The following is a 23,013-nucleotide window of genomic DNA, read 5'->3' on the forward strand; positions in this document are numbered from 1 at the left end:
GATCAAAACATTTTAATGTTGAATATTCCCATTTTTAGTGAATATGAAGCTTCCAACACCCACCAAGCACTCGGGAGGTGCCACCAGCGGGAGGTGCCACCAGCATAGTGGAGGTGACACAAAGAGGTGGCAGGTGGGATTTTCCACCCTCTGAACTTGGGGTTCCCACTCTGGGATCAGGCACAGAGCAGGAGGGGTCACAGAGAATGAATAAATAAATAAATACCCTGGAGATCCCCTCGGAGCATCCCTGGGGGTGTGGGGGGTACAGTGGGCACCTCTGGAGCATCCCCCAGTCTCCACATGGACCCACAGCTTCAAGGAAAGATAAATCCCACAGCAAACTACAAAATCCTGTTTGCTCCGAGGGTAAACGGTGCTGCATGAACTGCAGCATTAATTCCTTAATTAGAGCCTCCTGCAAATGAGTTGTGAGCGGATCAAGGGGAAAATCTGCCGAGGCCTGGGGTCCCCCCGGGCTCAGACAAGGTGGGGAGGGGGAGGCACCATCTGGGCTTGTCCTCCCTCGTGCCCAGCTTTGTCTGAAGCTCCTGCTGTGGTCCCCAGGGAAATCCAGCCCCATCCTGCAGACGTGGGCAGCAGTGAGATCAGAGCATGGGGAATTTTAAAAAAAACCTGTCTGCTCCTCTAGGAGATGGACTGGCAAAACAGCCTGGGGTGGCTGCAGCCAAGTGGCCGAGCCATTACCGAATTTTGGGAACCAGATGGGGTGTTCCTCGTCGTTCCCGGTGGTTTGGTGACTCAGGGTGGGTGGTGGGCTCAATCCCATCCTTTCCCCAGCACTTCCAGCCCAGAGCAGCTCTGCTCCTGCAGCAAACTTGTCTCCTGGTAACCCCAGGCCGGGCTGTGGGCGGGAGGTTTGGGTGGAACGCCAGCGGGATTGTTACGATCTTCATTTTTTTTGGCAAATTTTAAACAAACATTTGGGCAAAGCTCTCAATTCCAGCTGGAAAATTCCCGCTGCCTCCCGCCGGGGCGCAGCCAGGAGCTGCCGGAGCCGCGCGACGTGTCCACAGCAGCCACCGCAGCAGCCACCGCGGCTGCCTCCGGGAATTGTTCTTCCCTCCGTGTCCCGGCTCAGCGCGGCTCAGATCGTGCAGGAGCAGCTTAAATCCCGCTGGGAGCCGGCCCGGGGGCTGGGGCCACCCCTGCCCCAGCTCCTGCCTCCCTTTAAATCCCAAATGCGGCTTTGGTGGCCCGGGGGTGACGCGGCGGCAGCTGGCGGGGAGCAGCAGAGCCCGGCATTGCTTCTGCTCCCGGAAACCCCCCGGTTTCTCCCCAAATCATCGCTGAGCTGATCCCTGGATCCCTCCTTGGCGCCCCACGGTGCCTCCCGTGATATTCCCACCCTGCATCCTCGGGATACAGCCTCCCCCGAGTTCTACAGCCCCAAGAAGCACCCGGACCTCCACGCTGAGCCCTGTGCTGTCCCTGAGGATGTGCCCACGCAGGACCCTCCCTCCAGACCCCACGCTGGACTCCTGTGGGATCCCTGTGCAGAACCTCATGAAGGGCCCTCCCTCTGGACCCCTCCCACGGGGTCCCTGAGCAGGACCCTGCCCTGCCCCCCCTCCCTCCCCCCCGCAGACCCCCAGAGGGTCACCGAGCAGGACCCCAGGTGGAACCTCCCCCCTGGAGCCCCGCGGGATTCCTAAGCAGGAACCCGAATTGTTCTGTCCTGCGGGACTCCCCCCACCATGGGGACCTCGAGCAGGACCCTCACACCGGACCCCCTCAATGGACCCCCATGGGGACCCTCACACTGGACCTCCATGGGGTCCCCGAGTAGGACCCCCCCACTGGACCCAAGCAGGACCCTCACCCCGGACCCCCCCGGACTCCACGTGGTCGCGACTCGCGCCCGGGCCCGGGGAGATGCCGGACCCAGCAGGACCCTGGGCGTGGTCTCTGTCCCCAAAGCCGCGGTTTAACGCCCAAGTGGGTGGGTTCGGCCCCAAAAGGGGCGCGTCCCGCCGTGTCCCCACCCCCAGGGTCCATATAGCGGCTCCCGGGACGGCCCGGCCCGGCCATGACCCTGCGGCGGCGGCGGCGGCGGCGGCTCCGGCCGAAGGACGATGCGGCACCGGCGGTGGCCCCGGAGAGCCCCGGGCCCGCCGAGCTGTACCGAGCGCTGGCGGCGGCCGGCGGGACCCTGCCCCGTGTGCGCAAGGTAGGGTTGTGGGGGGAGCGGGGGAGCCGCCCCGGTACCCCCGGTTGTGCACCGGGACCGGAGGGGGGAGCGGGGCTGCGCCGTGTCCCCGTCCCACCAAGCCGCTGGTGGCTGCGCCCCGCGGATCCTCTCCGGTGTCTCCTCCTGGGCTCTTATCCTGCCCCGGGGCCCGGCCAGGCTTTCCTCGTGTCCCCATCCCGCCCAAGCTTTCCTCGTGTCCCCATCCCGCTCTGGTGTCCCCATCCTACCCCGGTGGCCGCCCCCAGCCTCTTGTGCTGCCCCAGCATCTCCTCACCCCTGTCCCATCCTTCCGCAGCATCTTCCCGGTGTCCCTGTCCCCGCTCGCTCCGTGTTGTCCCCCCAGGCGTCACATCCTGTCCCGGATCCTGCCCATGTCCTGCCCCGGGGTTATCCCTGTACCCCCACCTTGGTTTCCCCCTGAGCCCCACATCAAGGTCCCTCCTCACCTTCCCTCAGGTGTCTTCCCTGTGCCCCTTCCCAGTGTCCCCCAAGCCCCACATCTTGTCCTGGTCCCTCTCCATGTCCTACCCTGCAGCTTTCAGGGCGCTGGGCCAGACCCCCCCCCTCACTGTTTATGGTTCTGTCACTGGGACAGACGTGACCCCACTGGGACAGGAGTGACCCCACGGCCCCCCTGGACTCTGTCCTGTGAGAAGGGTGAGGGGATCAGCCATGGGGTACCCCAGGACAGGGGTCTGATTTAGGGACAGTAAGGGTCAGGTCCCGAGTTACCCCGGGTCTGATTTAGGGACAGTAGGGGACGGTTACAGAGTACCCTGGGTCTGGTTTAGGGAGGGCGAGGGACAGGTCACAGAGCTCCCCAGGGCTGATTTAGGGACAGTAAGGGACAGGCCACAGAGCTCCCCAGGTCTGTTTTGGTGGGGCACAGAGCCCCTAGAAAAGCTCCTCTGTGGTGACGCTGGGCCCGACACCGCCCTGGCGCTCCCCCCGGCCCCGTGGTGCTTCCTGAGTGTGGTGGGAAGCGAGAGCGGAGCCGACATCCGGAGCAGAAGCGGCCTCACGGCTGCACTGCCACAGCCAGAGACGTGCACGGTGGCCTGGCCAACAAGGCCACCACCAGACGTGTCCCTGAGGGGTCGGGGGCGTCCCTTCCCGTCACTGTGGGGACGTGGGGCCCAGCGTGACGGGCGACAACTTTCCCTTTGGTGTTCACACCCAGTTCTGGTGGTTTTGTGCCTGTGGGTGCATTTGGGGAGGTCGGTCGCTATCTGGTGACACCAGCAGGGCTGGTGACACCCATGTGGCAGAGCTGGTGACACCCGTGTAGCAGGCAGAGCGCAGAGGGAACCGCTGGCACCCAGCTGCCACCAAGCCGTGCCATGTGCCACTCTCAAGGGACAGCTTATGGTGACACTGCTGCTCTGCACTGGGACTGCCAGAGCCCAGCAGCCACAGAGGGGCATTTGGGGACAGCCCTGTCCCCTCCTGCCCTGCGGTGAGGGTCCTGCCAGTCCCTCCACCCGCCCACGCCTCTGTGCCTGCCACAACAGGGACATTGTCTGGGCCGGGGGTGGGGTGGATTTTGCACAAAACCCCCGATTTTGTGGCCACAACAGGGCCCCTCTGTGCCGGGGCCCCTCGGAGCGCGGCGTGGGGTGGGCGCGGCGTGGCTGACGTCAAAGCGTGGGGCGAGCACGGGGCACTCTGAGGGTGCCTTTGAGCCCTGATCAAAGCCCCGTTATGCCCAGGGGGCACCCGGCTGCTGGCTTGGCACGGTGCTCCCCCGGGGTTTGGTGCTGTCCTGGTGGCACACAGCGTGGTGGCTGTCCCTGCTGGAGGTGGGGGATGTCCTCTGGGGTGTCCCCTCGGGCTGATGGCTCTTGCTTTGTCACAGGACACAGGGTTCAAGTGGGCATCCCCGAGCCAGTCCCCGGAGGAGCACAGGTAGGGGCAGGGGAGTGGGGCTGGGGTCCCTGTCCCAGGGGGCTGGAGCTTGGCCCTGGGGACATCGTTCCACTCTGGATACCCCAGGAGGGAAATGAGGGGGATTTTATGGGGGAGGTGAGAGCAGCCGTGGGGTCACATCTCCCTGGTGGGCTCAGACACCCCCAGACCCTGTGGGCATCCTGCCTGGCACCACAGGATTCTGGCCAAGGCAAACTGGGAGGGAGGGGTGTGAATCCCATCTCAGGCAGAGGTGTCCTGTCCTTGGGGACCCCAAAGCAGCATTTTGAGGTTTGCACAGGCAGTTTAGGGTGTGCCTGGTGCTCTGCCCTGTCCCTGACCCCTGTGTCCCCCAGGAGGGTGGTAGTGCTGGAGAAGAAGGCAGAGGAGTCCTTCGGCTTCGAGATCCAGGTGGGTGCTGAGCTGGGCTGAGCCTGGCCCTGTCCCCACCCTTCCTACCCGCACCTTGCTTTGCATGAGGGTATTTTTAAGTTGTCTCTGAGCTGGGGGTTATTTTTAGCAGTGACAGAGTTATCAAACCTCCCCCAGCTGTGCCACCGGGGGGGCACCCTGGGCAAGCCCCCCCTGCCCAGGGCTGCACTGCTGCCTCGCTCACCCAGCAGCAATTAAACACTGCATTGCTGCCCCGTGGCTGCTCTTGAAGGGTTCCTGGGGGTCGGGGTGCCCCCATGCCCCTCACCAGAGCCCCCTTTGCAGACCTACGGGCTGCACCACCAGGACAGGAACAGCGTGGAGATGTTCACCTTCGTGTGCCGCGTGCACGACGGGAGCCCGGCCGAGGCCGCGGGGCTCAAGGCTGGTGAGCACATCCTGGGGGACCCAGGGAGGGCCCCAGCAGCAGGGAGCAGCCCCCCCTGAACCCCTGTGTTCACGAACTGTGCTCCAGGGGACACCATCACAGGGGTGAACGGGCTGAACGTGGAGGGAATCCGGCACCGGGAGATCGTGGAGATCATCAAGAGCTCGGGCAACGTTCTCCGGTGAGCTGGGGGGCTCAGGGGGGGCCCGGGGGGCTGCAGCCCCCCACTGCTGACAGCTGCTGACCCACAGGCTCGACACGCTCTATGGCACGTCCATCAGGAGGGCCGAGCTGGAGGCCCGGCTGCAGTACCTGAAGGTGAGCAGGGGCTGGCAGGGGGCACGGGGGGCTGGGGACCCCTCAGCGAGGTCCTGAGGACCCCTCAGCAGCGTCCTGACCCCCTCACCCTCCCCACAGCAAACCCTCTATGAGAAATGGGGGGAGTTTCGCTCGCTGATGGTGCAGGAGCAGCGGCTGGTGCGGGGTGAGTGGGGGCCAGGGGGCTGGTGGGAGGGTTTTGGGGCACCAGCCGCCCCCCCTGACACCCCCGTGTCCCCCATCAGGTGTGGTGGCCAAGGACCCCAGCATCTACGACACGCTGGAGTCCATCCGCTGGTGCCTGCAGGGGGAGGGACTGCCGGGGGGCTCCTCCCGTGCCAGCGGCAGCGATGACTCCCTGTACCAGACCTGCGTCTTCGCCTCCTCCAGCTCCCTGGACGGGGACAAGGATGGCGACAAGGACAAGGATGAGGACAGCGGGGGTCCCGCGCCCCCCCCACCGCGTCCCCGACCCGCCCTGGGTCGCAGCGCCAGCCTCAAGTGTGCGGGGGGGCCGGGGGCTGCGGGGAGGCTTTGGGCCCGGGCCGGGGACCCCGGGGACGGAGCCGCCGCCCCCCGCAAGAACCGGCACAGCAGCTTCCGCCAGCGGCTGCTCAAGTTCATCCCGGGTCTCAACCGGGCGCTGGAGGAGGAGGAGAGTCACCTCTAACCCCCGGCCCCCCAGGACTATTTATTTATTTATTGCAAGGGGCTTCATTCCCCGCGCCCCCTCCCTGGGGCTGCAGGAAGGAGGTTTGGGTTGGCCCTCCCGGCCCGTGGGGATCGCGGCGCTGAGGGACGGACACAGCGCCGAGGGACAGACGTGAGGAGCCTCCTGAAGCGGCTCACGGAGCTTTGGGGCGCGGGGCCGTTCCTCCCTGGAGGGGAGCACCGGGGGAGCCCCGCATTCCCCAGGCTGGGGGGGCCGTGGGGGTCCCACCCCTGCCCTGCGCCCCCCGGGCTGTTGTACCACGCCAGCGCTCGCCAATACAGAGAGGATTTGCAGCGATGTGTGGCTGTGACTGAGGGGTAACAGAGCCCCGTGGGGACCCGGATGGGGGGCTGGGGTCTGCAGCTCCCCCCCCACCCCCACGCTGCCCCCTTGGGCCTCCCCGCTGGGCTCCGGGCCTTGGGGTGGCCGACCGATGCTCCCGGGGACCCCCGTGTCCCCCCTCCTGCCGCAGCCCCGGTGCCTTCGGCCACGTCCCGGCGCTGCGGGGCCCCGGCCAGGCCCTTCCTGCCCCGTTTCCTCCGGCAGCCGGCGGGAAGCGAGTCCCACCCCGAGCCCTTCCGCCCGCGGGGGACACGGTGCCCACGCAGGACGGGCACTGGGGTCCCCCTAAACTCTGCCTCAGTGTCCCCCAGAGCCACTGAGGCAGCGTCCAGAGGAGTTGGGGGACACAGAGCACCCCCAGATCTGGGGGGCTGCTGCAGCAGCGGTGTGTGCACGGGGATTCCCTTACACCGAGAGCCCCCAGCCCTCTGCTCTGCCTCAGTTTCCCTTCTGGCCAGGTTGTCTGGGGACCCCAACTCTCCCCTTGCCTCCCCGTTCCCCCCAGGGGAGCCTGTGGAGATCTGGGCGTGACAACTGCAGGTGTCTGTGTGTGCCGTGGAGGGGGGTGGGGGACTCAGCTGGCCCCTCACACTCTCCTGCCTTGTCCCTGCTCCAGGACAGCTCCGTGCTGGACATTTATGGTCTGGCTCCCGCAGCCCTGACGGCTCGTGGCGTCCTCCCGCGTGCTGCCAGGGTCGGAGCATCCCGTTCCTGTCAGAGCCACCACGGGACCCCCCTGTGGCAGCTGCCACCCCACGCTGAGCTTTTTATAGCCCCGACCTGGGGCTGCGTGTGCCCGGAAATGGGCAGGTGGCCGTGGGACAGCCGGGGTCACGCGTGGCACCGGCTGAGCAGGGCAGGGCAGGGCCGGGGGGCCGAGCACGCTCGGTACGGACCGGGAACGCCCCGGGAGCAGGCTGTCATTACCGATAAATATAGGCCCGGGGCACGGAGCCAGGAGCAGCCGTGGGCACCGGCCGGGCGCGGGCACCCTGCACGCCCCACGCCCACCCTGGGGCTGCCTGGTGCGACCATCGTGTCCCCACCTGGGTGTCGGGGTGGATCCCTGGGGCTGCTGTGACCTGGGGTCCCCCCGCTGCACCCCCGTGGCCTTGCCAGGGTGGCTGGGCTCGGGTTTCCTCCCCCGAAGCCACCGCAGTCCCCGCGACCTCTCCCGGGGTACAGCTAATCCCGGCTGCGGGGGCTGCCGGTGTCACCGTCCTGCCTCCGGTAACGCCGCCACAGGGCGAGGGATGCGGGGGGCTGCAGCCCCCCCGCCCCGCGTCCCTGGTGGCGTTGGGACCCCGGACAGCTCTGGGACCCTCCTGCCTGGCCTGTCCCGAGAACTCGTGGCCGTATCCCCGGGCTGGCACTGGCCGTGCCGCTCGTCGCGTGTTGCAGGGACCTCGTCGGGTCCCGCCGGGCCCGGGGGATCCCTCTGGGGGCGTCCCCGGGGCTGCCGCGGGATCCCCAAGACGTCAGTGAGCAGTGTGACGTCAGCAGGCAGGTGTGACGTCACGGAACCCTGTCGGGGGAGGGCGACAGCCAGAAGCGGGGCCGAAGGAAGGGAACGGGGGAGCGCCCGGCTCCGCCTCCTCCGGTACCCCCGAGCGCCCTCCGGACCCCTCTGCCGGGCCGCCCTCGCCCCCTCTGCTGCTCACGGGGCCGGGGGTTTCGTGAGGCCAGGCAGGGTTCCGGTACCGGAGGTCCCGGCAGCACTCCCGGTGCCCGCTGCGGCTCCCGGGTCACCGGGCACTGGCTGCAGCCCCGCGGTGGGACCGTGCCGGGGGCTCTGCCGCTGCCGGGGCACTGACGGGGCAGCACTAACGGCGCTCCCAGCCCCGGGGGCGCTGCCAAACCGGGCGCAGCCGGCCGGGTCCCCCCAGATCCCCGGGTTGTCCCCGGGAGTGGAAACCGGCGGGTACGGAAAGGGACGGTACAGAGCCGGTATCGAAGGGTTTTGGGAGATACCAAGGGAGTACCGGGGTGGTACCGGCTGGGAAGCTGCGGGGCAAGACCGGAGGATATCGCGGGAGGTGCTGGAGTGGTACCGAAGGGTACCGGGATGGTACCGGAGGGTATTGAGGGGGTACCGGCGTGACCGAAGGGTACTGCAGAGTTCTGGGTCCCTTCCGCTCACCCTTCGGCCTCCCGCGGGCCCGGGCCGGCCCCGCACGGGCTGAGCTCATCTTTCCAGCCCGCGGGCGCTGTTCCCGGCGCCGGCGCCCGCCAGCAGCCGCCGCTCTTTCCATCGGCCTGGCCAGGGGCTCCCCGCGGGGACCGGGCGGGGGCGGGACCCCGCGTCACTCCCCCCGCACCCGGCACCGAGCGGGAGGAGCCCGGGGGTACCGGTGCCGCTGAGCACCGGAGATACCCAGATGGACACCGGGCATAGCGTTACCGGGGGTACGGGAGGCACCGGGGGCACACCGGGAACGGGGGCACTGAAGATACCGGCACCGAGGGGGCACCGGGGATGCCAACACTGCGGGGACCCCGGGGATAATGGTACCGGAGGTACTGGCACCTAGAGGGCACCGAGAGTGGGGGCACCGAGGTACCGGCAACGAGGCGACACCGGGGATACCGACCCCGAGAGAGAGGCTACTGGGGGTGGGGACCGAAGTGATCCCAGCACCGAGGGGGCATCGCGGGTGGGCGCACCGGAGTACCAGCAACGAGGGGACACCGGAAATACCGGCAGCAAGAGAGAGCCGGTGATGGAGACACCGGGGGACGCCAGCCCCGGGGTACCGGCAGCGAGGAGACGCCGCGCATACCGAAGGGCCACCGGCTCTGGGGACACCGGGGATACCCCTGACACCGGGGCCTCCCTCCCCCCTCCGGCGGCCCCCGGAGCCCCGGGGGGGATCTGTGGGGAAGCGAGGGGCGCCCGAGCTATTTTTAGCCGGGGCCGCGGGGGTATTTTTAGCCGGGGCCGCGGGTGCGTCAATGGAACCCCGCGTGCGTCACGGCCGCGCCCCCGCCGGGGCCGCCCCCCCCGTGCGTCACCGGCCCCGCGCCGCCCCGCGCGTCACCGAGCGCTTAAGAGAAAGTAGTGGCGGGGCCGGAGCCCGGCGGAGCCCGCGGAGCGGCCGTGGCAGGAGCAGGAACCGGAGCGCCGCCGCGCCGGCACCCGGGTACGGGCGGCACCGGGATGCGGGGGCCGGGCCGGGGGGCACCGGGGGCAGGGGGTCGCGCTGGCAGCGGGGGCGGGCTGCGCGCACCGGGAGGTGCACGGCGTCCCGGTGGCACCGGGGGAACAGGAGCCGTTGTCCGGGGCGGCACCGGAGGGATTCAGATTGGGCGTATCAGGTGGCACCAAGGGGATCCGGGTCGGGCATCCCGGTGGCACCGGGGGCTCAGGGCGGTGGGCGTCCTGCGAGGTGGATGGATGTGGTCGGGTGTCCCAGTAGAACCACGGGCAACCGGGTCGCGCGTCCCGTGGAGCCGGGGCTCACGTGTCCAAAGGACACTGTGGAAGGAACCCCCGGTTCCACTGGTGAGAGTCGGGGGTCCCGGTGGAAGGCACCGGGCGATGCGCGCTGTGCGGGACTGCCCCTTGGGGGTATCCGGTGGCACCGGGAGGAACCGAGTAGGGTGTCCCGTGTAGCGCTGGGAGGTGCACGGGATCGGGTGTCTCGGTGACACCGGGAGGAACTGGGTCAGGAGTGCCGGTAGCACCGGGAAGAGCCGGGGGTCGGGCACCCGGAGGGAGCTGGCAGAGCAACCCCCGGCCCCGGGGGTCCCGGGAAGAGCCCGACACCACCCTCTCTGTGAGGAGCTGCGCAGCACCGGGAGCTGCTTCTTGGGCATGGGGGACCGAGCTGGTTTGCCCATCACGGCACCCCAACCGGGGCCAGCTGCAGACGCAGGAAATCCCCGTCTCTGGGGATCGCAGGGGGCAGAGCCACCCCACAGAGGGCATCACCCCGGGATCCCTGAGCAGAGCGGTCACGGAACCGGAGAGGGCAGCAGCGGGGCAGGCAGGAGCCCGGTGGCAGCACCGGGAACGCGGCGCTGCGAGCCGGGATGTGCGGGCAGCAACAGGACCTGGCACTGCAGACAGGGATGTGCAGGCAGCCAGCCCCGTGCGGGCAAACCCCCCGCTGCCCACGCCGGCCTGGCAGCAGCCGCTGCGGCATTACCGGGCAGCAGGTGCCGGCAGGGATGTGGGCAGCGGGAGCCACCCCCGGTGCCACCGGCTGCTCTCGCCCGCCCGCGGCTCGGGGCCCGGTGCCAGCGGCTGCCACCCGCCCGTGCAGGCAGCAGCCTCGGGGCTGGGCACAGGCAGCTGCCTGCCCTCCCAAACCAGGAATCTGCAAACAGAGCCCGGCCGTGGGCAGTGCAGAGGCTGCTGCGGGAATCTGCGCCCGCTCCCTGCGGGGGGACAGGGCAGAGGGGACCCCAAATGCTGTCAGCCAGTGGGTGGGAGCAAAAATGTTCCAACTGGGAGCACGGGAAGGGTCAAGACGTTGCATCTGCCAGGGTTTTCATGCAGGCAGGGAAAACTCCCACTGGCACAGACAGTGTCCCCTGGGGCGTGCACCCAGCGTGGCCTCAGGTCCCCTCGGCTCCACTCGGTGACAGGAGGCAGCCGGGGGGTCACTGTTCCCTCTGAACCCAGCTGGACACGCACAAACTCCACTGGGACCACCAGCAGGGGGTTGGTGCCATCCCGTGGGTGCCAGAGCTGGAGCCACGCTGGATATTTTTAAACCCAGCTCCTGGCGGGTGTCGGCTTTCTTGGTGCCCGAGAGAGCTGCCCAGATTTGGCTGGGGGAATCCGGGGGCTCTGGCAGCAGGGCCGTGCCAGGACGTGGCCGGGGGCCAGTGCAGCGTGACCTTTAAAGGTCTGCGAGATGAATTACATTATCGTCTTGCCATTGGGGTCACTTCTGGCTTGGCTTTCAGCTGGACACAGGACTCTGCTTGTCTTATGTCTCACCAGATCCATGCACAGCCCCGGGGGCCTCCAGGGACAGAGGGTGGGCTCCTCTCCCCCTCACCTGGAGGGCTGCCGGCACTGATGTTCCCAAAAAGCCCTAAAAGAGATAATGGGGGAAGTGGAATCCTCAAAACCCAGCTCAGCCCCAGCTCCGGCTTCCCTTGGCCAGCCCGAGGGCTTGGGAATCTGCTGGCCACATTCCTCCCTCCTTCCCTTTCGGGGGCTTTTGCTAAGCCAGCGTTTTGTGGAATGTCCTTTGCACCCATTGGCTGTGCCGTGACCTTTCCCAGGGACACTGGCGGCCGCCACCACGCAGCCGGTGGCCGTGGAGGTGCGGCTCCAGCGCGAGGGGAACCCTGGGGAAGTTCTCACAGTTCCCACCCTGTCTCCATCCTCTGCCTGGATGCCGGAGGGCGGTACCGGGGTCCCACTGACGACCCTCTCTCCCCGCAGAGATGCCCTGCATCCAGGCCCAGTGCAGCACCACGGGCGCCGGCCCCTGCGAGCGCTGCCCGGCCGAGCTGCTCAGCCCCGAGGGCGGCCGATTCCCCATGGAAGTGGCCGGAGCCGATCTGGCGGCCGCCCCCGCCCTGCCCAGCTTCAGCACCTTCATGGAGGGCTACTCCGGCGAGTTCGACGCCTTCCTCTACCAGCTGCCAGCGAGCGGCCAGGCCAGCGCCGCCACCGCCTTCAAGCTGGAGGATTTCCAGGTGTACGGCTGCTACCCCAGCGCCTTCGGGGGGCAGCCGGACGAGACCCTGTCCTCCAGCGGCTCGGACTGCTACGGGAGCCCCTGCTCCATCCCCTCGCCCGCCACGCCCGGCTTCCAGCCCCCGCAGGCACCGGGCTGGGAGGGCTCCTTCGGGGCGTACTCGCCGCTGCCGAACTATGAGGCTGGGCAGCCCTGGGCTGAGCCAGCCAAGGGCGGGGGGTCGCAGCCCCCCTTCTTCGCCTTCGGCCCCCCGGCCCCCAGCCCTGCCGGCTCCCCGGCGACCCTGAAGGGGCAGCTCGGCCCCTCGCCCCGCGTGGACCCGCGGCTGCTGGACACGGACGCCTTCCCCCCGACCCAGGCTGCTCCCAGGGGTTTCGCGGGGCTGCCCCTGGCTCCCACCTCGCCGCTGCTGGAGGGGCCGGCGCTGGCGCCCAGCAAGGTGCGCAGCCCCGGGGCAGGTGAGGGGCGCTGCGCCGTCTGCGGGGACAACGCGTCGTGCCAGCACTATGGCGTGCGCACCTGCGAGGGCTGCAAGGGCTTCTTCAAGGTAAGGGGACCCCGGGGTCATCGCTGCTGCCGGGATGTTCCCACAGTGCTTTGCGGCAGCGGGAGGATGCTGCGGGGTGTCCCGGGGAGGGGCAGGGCAAGGAGCACGGCCGCGGAGCCCTCCCCGCGGACACGGAGCCGGATGCTGGGCTGGAGCGGGAGGCAGGGGAGGACAGAAGGGCTTTTGTTCGGAGCTCGGCGCCCCGGGCTGAGCTCTGCCGCTCCTTCCCCACCCGCAGCGCACAGTGCAGAAGAATGCCAAGTACATCTGCCTGGCCAACAAGGACTGCCCTGTGGACAAGCGGCGCAGGAACCGCTGCCAGTTCTGCCGCTTCCAGAAGTGCCTGGCCGTCGGCATGGTCAAAGAAGGTACCGGGACCCCTCCCCTCCCCAACAGGAGCGGGGAGTCCCCTCTCTGCAGCCTCTCTGGCTGCACTGAGGACCGGCACTCACTGCAAGTCCCACCCACAGTGGTCCGGACCGACAGCCTGAAGGGGCGGCGGGGCCGTCTTCCCTCCAAGCCCAAGCAGCCGCCGGATGCATCCCCAGTCAGCCTCATCACCTCACTGGTGCGGGCACACATCGACTCCATCCCCAGTGCCACCAAGCTCGACTACTCCAAGGTAGGGCTGGTGACACTCCATGGTGTGCCCAGGGCCGTGCCAGGGCTGGGGCTGGATCCTGACCCATCCCCATCCCAGTTCCTCACCCATCCCCATCCCAGTTCCTCACCCATCCCCATCCCAGTTCCTCACCCATCCCCATCCCAGATCCTGATCTGTACCCATCCCAGTTCCTGATCCAAGCTCATTTCTGTTGCTAACCCAACAGTTCCTGACCTGTCCCCATCCCAGATCCTGATCCTATTCCCACCCAGTTCCTCACCCATCTTCATCCCAGGTCCTGATCCCATTTCCACCCCAATTCCTGATCCACCCCTGTCACAGGTCCTGACCCATTCCAGTTCCTGACCCATCCCCATCCCAATCTTGACCCATCCGCATCCCAGTCCTGACCCATCTCCATCCCAATACTGACCCATCCCCATTCCCATCCCCATCCCCATCCCCATCCCTATCCCTATCCCCATCCCCATTCCCATTCCCATCCCCATCCCCATCCCCATCCCCATCCCCACCCCCATCCCCATCCTGAGCCATCCCAATCTTGACCCATCCGCATCCCAGTCCTGACCCATCTCCATCCCAATATTGACCCATTCCCATCCCCATTCCCATCCCCATCCCCATCCCCATCCCCATCCCCATCCCCATCCCCATCCCCATCCCCATCCCCATCCCCATCCCCATCCCCATCCCCATCCCCATCCCCATCCCCATCCCCATCCCCATCCCCATTCCAATCCTGACCCATCCCAGTCCTGACCCATCCCAGTCCTGACCCATCCCAATCCTGACCCATCCCCATCCCAGTCCTGACCTGTGCCCATCCCACTCCTGACCTGTGCCCACCCCAGTTCCAGGAGTCAGCCCCGTGCCCCTTTGAGAAGGAGGACTCTGTGGACGTGCAGCAGTTCTATGACCTGCTCACCGGCTCCATGGACGTCATCCGCAAGTGGGCCGAGAAGATCCAGGGCTTCACCGAGCTGCCCAAGGAGGACCAGGACCTCCTGCTGGAGTCAGCCTTCCTGGAGCTCTTCATCCTTCGCCTGGCATACCGGTGAGCCCCGGGGCAGCACGGAGCAGGGGGAGCCCGAGCTGTGCCTGGGGGTGACACCGGGATTTCTGCTGGCAGCTCCAAGCCAGAGGAAGGGAAACTCATCTTCTGCAACGGCGTGGTGCTGCACCGGCAGCAGTGCGTGCGGGGCTTCGGGGAGTGGATCGACGCCATCCTCGAGTTCTCCCAGAGCCTGCACCGCATGAGCGTCGATGTCCCCTCCTTCTCCTGCCTCGCCGCCCTCGTCATCATCACAGGTGAGATCCTCCCAGCTCCAGGCTTGTCACTGTCCCCGTCGCCACCTGGTGTCTGTCCCCCGCAGTCTCACAGCCCTGTGTGTCACCGCAGACCGGCACGGGCTGAAGGAGCCGAAGCGGGTGGAGGAGCTGCAGAACCGCATCGTGGGCTGCCTCAAGGACCACGTGGCAGCAGCAGGGGCTGAGCCCGGCCGCTCCAGCTGCCTCTCCAAGCTGCTGGGCAAGCTGCCCGAGCTGCGCAGCCTCTGCACCCAGGGCCTCCAGCGCATCTTCTACCTCAAGCTGGAGGACCTGGTGCCGCCACCACCCATCGTCGACAAGATCTTCATGGACACTCTGCCTTTCTAGTCCCGGGCAAGGGGCTGCCATGAGCCCCTGACCTGCCTGGGGACAACTGGGACCCGCCCTGGGCACCCCTGGTTCAGTCCACGGATGCCTGGGAACGCCCTGGGCACCCCTGGGTCACCCCTGGGATGCCTGGAACATCCCCTGAGTACCCTAGATCAGCCCGGGGATGTTTGGGACCCTACCTGGGGTGACCCCCAGAATGCCCAAAAACCACCTGGGCATCCCTGGATCACTCCTAGGATGCCTGGAACCTGCCCTGGTCACTCCTGGATCATTTCTGGGATGCCCAGGACATCCCTGTGGACTCCTGAATGACCTCTGGGATACCTGGGACCCCCTGGGCCATTCCCAAGACTCCATGTATACCCCTGGATCACCCCCAGAACACCTGGAACCCCCTCCTGGGTCATCCACAGGATGCCTGGGACCCCCTGGGCACCCCTAGATCACTCCTGGGATGCCTGGGGCCACCCCTGCACCACTCCAGGGATGTCTGGGATCTCCTCTGGATCACTCCCAGGGTATCTGGGTCCCCCCTCAGATGCCTGAGTCTTCTTGGGGGCACCTTTGGGGTGCCCCACGTGCCTTCACGGCCCAGGGTGTGGCCTCCCAGCAGCCCTGGTGCCGTCTTCCCCGGGGGCATCGCCGGCGCGGTGCCCTCCTCCCCTGTAAAAACGCCCCTGATGTAAATAGCGCCGGCCGGGTCCTGTACAGAGCGGGGGGCGCGGGCCGGGGGTGGCTCCGGCCCCCTCACCCTCGACCCCTTCCCCTTTATACATATTTTTGTGGGTTTCCCTCTTTTTGGCCATTTTCTGTATATAAACTTGTACGTACAGTGAGAGCCACTGGGCGGGACCTTTGTCCCTTGTGTGACTTTTTAGTTAAAATTTGGGGATTGTCCCCAGCGGGGCTGGCGACAGCTGGGATGTTGGAGACGGGGAAAAACGGGATGTTGGAGCTAGGGACAGCCAGAACACCGCGGAGGGGGAGAGCCGGAGGGAACAAACAGGACACCGGAGCTGGGACAGCCCAACTGGGGACAGAGCTGGGGACAGGAGCTGGGACAGCCAGACTGGGGACAGAGCTGGGGACAGGAGCTGGGACAGCCAGACTGGGGACAGAGCTGGGGACAGGAGCTGGTGACAGCCCAACTGGGGACAGAGCTGGGGACAGGAGCTGGTGACAGCCGGGCTGGGGACAGAGCTGGGGACAGGACCTAGTGACAGCCTGACTGGGGACAGTCAGAGCTGGGGACAGGAGCTGGTGACAGCCTGACTGGGGACAGTTAGAGTTGGGGACAGGAGCTGGGACAGCTGGACTGGGAACAGTCAGAGCTGGGGACAGGAGCTGGGACAGCTGGGCTGGGGACAGAGCTGGGGACAGGACCTAGTGACAGCCTGACTGGGGACAGTCAGAGCTGGGGACAGGAGCTGGGACAGCCCAACTGGGGACAGAGCTGGGGACAGGAGCTGGTGACAGCCGGGCTGGGGACAGAGCTGGGGACAGGAGCTGGGACAGCCCGACTGGGGACAGTCAGAGCTGGGGACAGGAGCTGGGACAGCCCAACTGGGGACAGAGCTGGGGACAGGAGCTGGTGACAGCCGGGCTGGGGACAGAGCTGGGGACAGGACCTAGTGACAGCCTGACTGGGGACAGTCAGAGCTGGGGACAGGAGCTGGTGACATCAAGCTGACGAGCTGGACAGCCAACTGGGGACTAGAGCTGGGGACAAGCACGCCCCTGGGACAGCTGGGACAGGCTGGGACAGCCGGGCTGGGGACAGTCAGAGCTGGGGACAGGAGCTGGGACAGCCCGACTGGGGACAGTCAGAGCTGGGGACAGGAGCTGGTGACAGTCAGAGCTGGGGACAGAGCTGGTGACAGCTGGAGCTCAGGACAGTGTAGATGTCAGAGCTGGAGGCAGCTGGGACACTTGGGCTGGATAAAAGACGCTGGAGCCGGGGAAAAACCAGAGCACTGGAGCCGGGACAGCTGGAGCTCCGGAGCCAGGATGCCAGAGCTGGGGACAGCCGGGCCGGTGGATCTGGGGACAGCTGGGGCACCGGAGCCAGCGACAGCTGGGATGCCAAACCGGCGACAGTCGGACCGGTGCATCTGGGGACAGCTGGAGCTCCGGAGCCGGGATACCAAACCGGGGATGCTCGGGGCTCCGGAGCCGGGGACAGCCGGGATGCCAAAGCCAGGGACAGCCGGGCCGGTGCATCTGGGGACAGCTGGGGTACCGGAGCGGGGGACACCCGCAGTTCCGGAGCCGGGGACAGCCGGGATGCCAAAACCGGGGACAGCCGGGGCTCCGGAGCCGGGGACAGCCGGGATGCCAAAACCGGGGACAGCCGGGGCTCCGGAGCCGGGGACAGCCGGGATGCCAAAACCGGGGACAGCCGGGGCTCCGGAGCCGCACGTTGCCCACGGCGCTGCCCTTGAACCGTCACTCACCCCCGGCGGCCGCGGCCCCGCACCTGTCGCCTGCCTGATTTATCCTCCCCAAAATAACCGGGAAGCGTGACCGTGTCCCCCGCTCGTGTTCCTGGGGACGTGGCCGTTGGCAGGGCCAGCCCAGGCGGGGGGGTGGCGGTTTGGGGTCCCGAGCCCAGGAGTTGGGGACAGAGCCGGGGGGTCCAAGGCAGGGGGTGACACGCGTGGCTGATGTGTCCCCGGGCTTGTCGCCTTCCTCCTGCCGGGGACAGCCTGGCCCGGGAGCAAACGTTAACGGGGACACCCGGAACAAGGGCCACATTGAGGCGCGGGGCCGGGGGCGCCCCGCAGTGCCACACAACAAGGGTCCCTCTGTCCCCCCCCGGCGCCGCCCCCGCCGTGGGGACAGCGCTGACGCACGGCGGGGCCGCGAACGGGAACCGGGGCGGGGAACAGCGGAGCTGCACACAGAGGGCACGGTGGGCACCGGGTTGGCACCGGCACGGTTGCTCTGTCCCCTCCCCACAGCTCAGGGCTGCCGTCTGTCACCTTGTCCCCATCGCTGTCCCCGTTCCCTCGGCACGGGCTGCTGCGGGAGGGATGGGGACGGTACCGGCAGGGCCAAGTAAAAGCAGCTCCGTGGACGGCTCCGGCCACGCCGGTGGTCCCGGGTCTGCTCGGCACAGGCGCGGCCGTGTCGGTGTGTGCCCGGCTCCCCGTACGGTGACACGCCGCGGCCACATTCCTGCCGCGACTGACACCAAGCCATGTGTCCCCAAGGAGGCGTGGCCGATCAATGCCCCAAATGCCCATGTGTCCGTTCCCTGTGTCCCCATGACCATCCATCCCCTGTTCCTGTGTTCCCCAAGTCCCCACCTCCCTGCTCCCACTGCACCCTGTGCCCCGTGTCCCCGCATCCACGTGTCTCCCATGTCCATCCCTATCCCCATATCCAGCCATCTCACTGTCCCTTTGTCCCCCTAGTCTTCATGTCCCTTTATCCAATATTCCCCCGTGTGCCCATATCCCCGTGTCACTCTGTCCCTTGTGTCCATCTGTCCCTGTGTCACCCCCTTTCTTTATTTCCCCTGCTGTCCCATATCCTTGTGTCCTTTCATATCCAGGTGTCCCCCGTGCGCCCGGGGTCTCCACGGGCCCCGTCCATGCCCCTGTGTCTCGTGTCCTCACGCGTGTCCCCCCCGTTGTCGCCTTGTCCCCTCAGGGGTCAGCGGGGGACACCGGCCCGCCCGCCCCGCTGCAGTACCGCCCCGGAGCCTCCGGAACCGGGGGCGCAATGGAGCCGCTGAGCCGCTCTGGGCTGCGGCATTGCAGCTCTATGGCCCTTTTGGAACGAACTAAGCCGGGGAGAGGGGAATCCGCGGACTCAGAACAGCCATTCCACCCCCGGTGAAATCCCGCGGCCGAGAACGGCAGGAAGAAGGCAAAATATTAAAAGAATCAGGTTCATAGTGATGAGTACGGTGGTCATGGCCGAAAAAGCCGCTACGGTGGCCGGTGGTGTGTTCTGAACCCCCCGCGCAGATGGGATGATCCACTTCCCTCCGTGCCGTCAGATGGTCGGGCCCGGGCGGTGAGTGGGGACCGGGGTCGGGGCTGGGGCTGAGGGGGCCCAGGGACCGAGGGGGATCCGGGGCCTCTAGCCTGGAGGGAACCTGAGGCGCTCCGTGGGAGACTGATGTGGGCTCGGGCCGGGACGTCTGGACCTGTGTGGTGTTTTGTGGGGGGCCCCGTGAGTGGGGGTGGGCCCGTACCGGGACACCCGGGTCCCTCTGGGGGTACTGGATCCCTGAGGGGACCTGACCAGGACATTTGGGTCCCTCTGGGGGTACTGGATCCCTGAGGGGACCTGACCAGGACATTTGGATCCCTCTGGGGTATTGGATCCCTGAAGGGACCTGACCATGACATTTGGATCCCTCTGAGGGTTCTGGATCCCTGAGGGGACCTGACCATGACATTTGGGTCCCTCTGGGGTATTGGATCCCTGAGGGGACCTGACCAGGACATTTGGGTCCCTCTGGGGTGTTGTGGAGCTCATAGCAGGACTCCTGGCGTCCCTGTGTGCTGGCGGGGGAGCCAGGCTGGGGTGTGAGGGAACCAGCTCAGGGCTTCTCTGGATTGTTAGAGGCTCAAGCCAGGACATCTGTGGGATATTGAGGGGCTTGTACTGAGACCACAGGGCCCACACTGGGTGGGTGGGCACGTACTGGGACCCACCCTGGGGTGTGAGCAGACCAGGCCGGGATATTTGGGTCTCATCCTGGGACACCCGGATCCCTTTGGGGTCCTGGACCCAACTGAGCTTCTGCGAGGTGTGTGGGAGGGCCCATGTGTGTGGGATGTGAGGGATTTCAACCAACCCCATCTCTGTGGGGCTACGGGGGGCCTGTACTCTGGGTGCCTGGATTGTTTTGGCATGTGAGGTTACTGAAATGAGGACATCTGGGTCTCTGTGGGGCTGCAGGGGGTCTCTACCAAGGGTGCCTGGATCCTTGTGACATGTGGGGGACTCAAATCAGGACATCTGGGGTTACAGGGGGGTCTGTACCGAGGGTGCCTGGATCATTTTGGCGTGTGGGGGACTGAAATGAGGACATCTGGGTCTCTGTGGGGCTACAAGGGGGTCTGTACCGAGGGTGCCTGGATTTCTTTGGCATGTGAGGGACTCAAATCAGGACACCTGGGTGGGTCCCTGTGGGTACCAGGACACCAGCATACAGGGGGCTGGCAGAGGGGCTGTCACCCACGCCGGGCTGCATCCAACACCCCCCTGCCACCCTCGTGTCCCCTCAGCAGCCGCTGCTGTGGCCCCTCGAGCGCCGGCGCTGCCATGAACTGCCGCGCCGAGGTGCTGGAGGTGTCGGTGGAGGGGCGGCAGGTGGAGGAGGCCATGCTGGCCGTGCTCCACACCGTCCTGCTGCACCGCAGCACCGGCAAGTTCCACTACAAGAAGGAGGGCACCTACTCCATTGGCACTGTGGGCACCCAGGACGTGGACTGCGACTTCATCGACTTCGCCTACGTGCGTGTCTCCTCCGAGGAGCTGGACCGGGCACTCCGCAAGGCTGTCGGGGAGTTCAAGGTCAGGGGGAGAATGGGGAGCATAAAAGGCATTAAGGGGAAGCCACACATCTCCAAGGGTCCCCCAGGATGGAGGAGGGGGCTCGTGTGGGTGGATTAAAAGGAGCAGCTGGGGGAATGAGATCTGGAGGAGACTTGAGAGGAGACTTGTCAGCTTCATCCCTAGGGCAGCTCCAGTCTCTGCTCCCCAGGACAGTGACAGGACTGAGGGAATGGATAGGGCTGTGGCAGGGAAGGGGTAGGCTGGATATTGGGAAAAGCTCCTTCCCCCAGAGGGTGATTGGGTGCTGGAACAGCTCCCCAGGATATGGTCATGGCCCCAAGGCTGCCAAAGCTCAACGAGTGTTTGGACACCGCTCTCAGGCACAAGGTGGGATTGCTGGGGTGTCCTGTGCAGGGCCAGGGGTGGGTCTGGATCATCCTTGGGGGGTCTCTTCCAGCTCAGGATATTCTGTAAAACCCAGTGGGATGTGCCCAGGGAGGGGTTGGTCAGTCCCTGCTCCCCCGTGAACCCCGTGCTGTCCTGCAGGACGCTCTGCGCAGCTCCGGCTCCGACGGCATGGGGCAGATCTCCCTGGAGTTCTACCAGAAGAAGAAGTCACGGTGGCCCTTCTCAGATGAGTGCATTCCCTGGGAGCTGTGGACCATCAAGGTGAACGTGGTGAACCTGGCCAACGAGCAGGAGCGGCAGATCTGCCGTGAGAAGGTGGGGGAGAAGCTCTGCGAGAAGATCATCAACATCGTGGAGGTGATGAACCGCCATGAGTACCTGCCCAAGATGCCCACCCAGTCCGAGGTGGACAATGTCTTTGACACCAGCCTGAAGGACGTGCAGCCCTACCTGTACAAGATCTCCTACCAGATCACGGACTCCCTGGGCACCTCGGTCACCACCACCATGCGCCGGCTCATCAAGGACACGCTGGCACTGTAGGGCTGGTGTCATCCAGGCAGGGCCACTGTGGGCCGTGGCACTTTTGGGACAGTGACTCTGCTTGGATCCCCTCCTTCACCTCCAGAAAGCTTCTGGGAGGAGCTTGGCTTGGCCTAGCCTGTAATTTGGGGGTTGCTGCTCCTTGGTTTATGCCGTGGGGTTTTGTCCATCCTGGAGAACTGGCTCAGTGGCTCCGGCCTGGCTGATGACCGGGGTGAGTCCTCAGGGCACGTGTGGCACCAGCTCTGAGTGGTGCTGGGACCTGGCAGAGGGTGCTGGGGGTCAGGGTGGCACCCCACCCCACCCCTCTGCAGCACACTTAGTGCCACACAGCCAGTGCTGGCCATGTCCCTTACTACCACCTGTCCCCAGTGTCACTCCTGTCCCTGGGGGCCCAGAGCTGCCCCAAAAATAAAAGTTTCTGCTTTCACATGGAGCCTGATCGCATCCTGGCTGTGGGGGCCATGGGAGGGGGGAATGGATGCTGAGGCTGAGCTGGTGGTCCCCATCACATCCAAAACCAAGGGGCTGAGCTGGAGGGTCCCCATTGCACCCCTGTGCTGTGGAACTGAGCTGGGAGACTCCACTGTAATGGAGCTGAGCTGGGGGTCCCCATGGCACACTCACACTGTGGGGCTGAGCTGGGGGTCCCCATGGCACACTCACACTGTGGGGCTGAGCTGGGGGTCCCCATGGCACACTCACACTGTGGGGCTGAGCTGGGGGTCCCCATGGCACATTCACACCATGGGGCTGAGCTGGGGGGTCCCCAGTGTGATGGAGCTGAGCTGAGGGTCCCCTGAGCCATGGGGTCCCCATTGCACCCCAGTGCTGTGGGGCTGAGTGCCTGCAGTGGGGACAGGCAGAATGGGGAGCCCCAGCTGCCCCCCAGGGCACCTTGGGATGGGGCTGGGGTGACTCCCCCTTCCTTGTAGGACTCCACCCCTCCAGGGGGGCTCCAGGGTGGAGCAAAGCTGCTGCCCCTTGCCGGGGGGGGCACCCAGCACCAGTGAGTGGGGGGGGCCGTGGAGGAAGGATCAGACAGTCCTTGAGATCACTTAAACCCTCCCGTCTGTCACAGCCACACTCGGCTCCCGGGAGGAAGACGAGGAGGAGGAGAAGAAGGAGGAGGAGGGGGACATGAACGCTACCCGTGAGGACACGGGGGTGAGCGAGGCTGCCCAGATCGCCGTGGTCCTGGTGCTCTGCCTCGCTGTCACCTTTGCCATCCTCTTCCTCAGCTGCAACCTGCTCCTGCAGGCCGAGAGCCTGGCAGCGCCCACGGCACAGGGAGAGCGGCGCCTGTCCGAGCCTGACGGTGGCACTGAGGGCACGTAGGGACCGGCCGGAGCCTCACGGATGGACAGATGGACAGATGGATGGCCGGGCATGGCTGGGTGTGGATGGACAGAGGGACAGATGGACAGATGGACAGATGGACAGCCAGGTGTGGATGGACAGCAGTGTCCTTGCCTGTAGCACCTCCGAATGCATGGGATGGCACTGGGGGCTTGTGTGGGTGGATGTCACTGAGCTCATATAGGGACTGGGCAGTGAGCCCAATGGATGGACAGATGGACAGATGGATGATGGACATGGATCAACACGGATGGACGTGGCCAGGCAGCAGCGTCCTTGCCTGCAGCATCTCCAGTCACCCTTGGGAATGGCGTGGGATGTACACTGGGATCCTGCCCTGAGCACTGGGGACGGAGGTGCCTGTATGTCACTGGGGGCAGGTGGGA

General features: G+C 66.4%; 3 protein-coding genes across 4 annotated transcripts; all 3 read left to right on the forward strand.

Moving 5' to 3' along the window:
• The first annotated feature begins 2,023 nt into the window (after positions 1–2,023).
• Positions 2,024–6,260, forward strand: TAMALIN (trafficking regulator and scaffold protein tamalin). Its single transcript, XM_050984311.1, has 8 exons — positions 2,024–2,191; positions 4,068–4,117; positions 4,474–4,528; positions 4,835–4,937; positions 5,025–5,118; positions 5,189–5,255; positions 5,355–5,421; positions 5,501–6,260. The coding sequence occupies exons 1-8, from the start codon at positions 2,051–2,053 to the stop codon at positions 5,923–5,925; spliced, it is 1,002 nt and encodes a 333-aa protein (XP_050840268.1). The 5' UTR covers positions 2,024–2,050; the 3' UTR covers positions 5,926–6,260.
• Positions 6,261–8,268: 2,008 nt separating this feature from the next.
• On the forward strand, positions 8,269–15,638 carry NR4A1 (nuclear receptor subfamily 4 group A member 1). Its single transcript, XM_050984314.1, has 7 exons — positions 8,269–9,449; positions 11,711–12,516; positions 12,755–12,884; positions 12,987–13,138; positions 13,993–14,195; positions 14,271–14,449; positions 14,541–15,638. Exons 2-7 carry the CDS (start codon positions 11,713–11,715, stop codon positions 14,795–14,797), a joined length of 1,725 nt encoding a protein of 574 aa, XP_050840271.1. The 5' UTR covers positions 8,269–9,449; positions 11,711–11,712; the 3' UTR covers positions 14,798–15,638.
• Positions 15,639–18,610: 2,972 nt separating this feature from the next.
• Positions 18,611–21,698, forward strand: ATG101 (autophagy related 101). 2 transcript variants are annotated; one of them, XM_009099905.4, is made up of 3 exons: positions 18,611–18,823; positions 20,050–20,335; positions 20,864–21,698. In XM_009099905.4, the coding sequence occupies exons 1-3, from the start codon at positions 18,780–18,782 to the stop codon at positions 21,266–21,268; spliced, it is 735 nt and encodes a 244-aa protein (XP_009098153.2). In that variant the 5' UTR covers positions 18,611–18,779; the 3' UTR covers positions 21,269–21,698. The 2 variants fall into 2 exon arrangements, with proteins under 2 accessions (XP_009098153.2, XP_009098152.2); XM_009099904.4 differs by having other exon boundaries at positions 18,612–18,823; positions 20,047–20,335.
• The last annotated feature ends 1,315 nt before the right edge of the window (positions 21,699–23,013 follow it).

Source organism: Serinus canaria, chromosome 25, assembly GCF_022539315.1.
Source record: "Serinus canaria isolate serCan28SL12 chromosome 25, serCan2020, whole genome shotgun sequence".
In the NCBI taxonomy this organism is placed as follows: Eukaryota; Metazoa; Chordata; class Aves; order Passeriformes; family Fringillidae; genus Serinus; species Serinus canaria.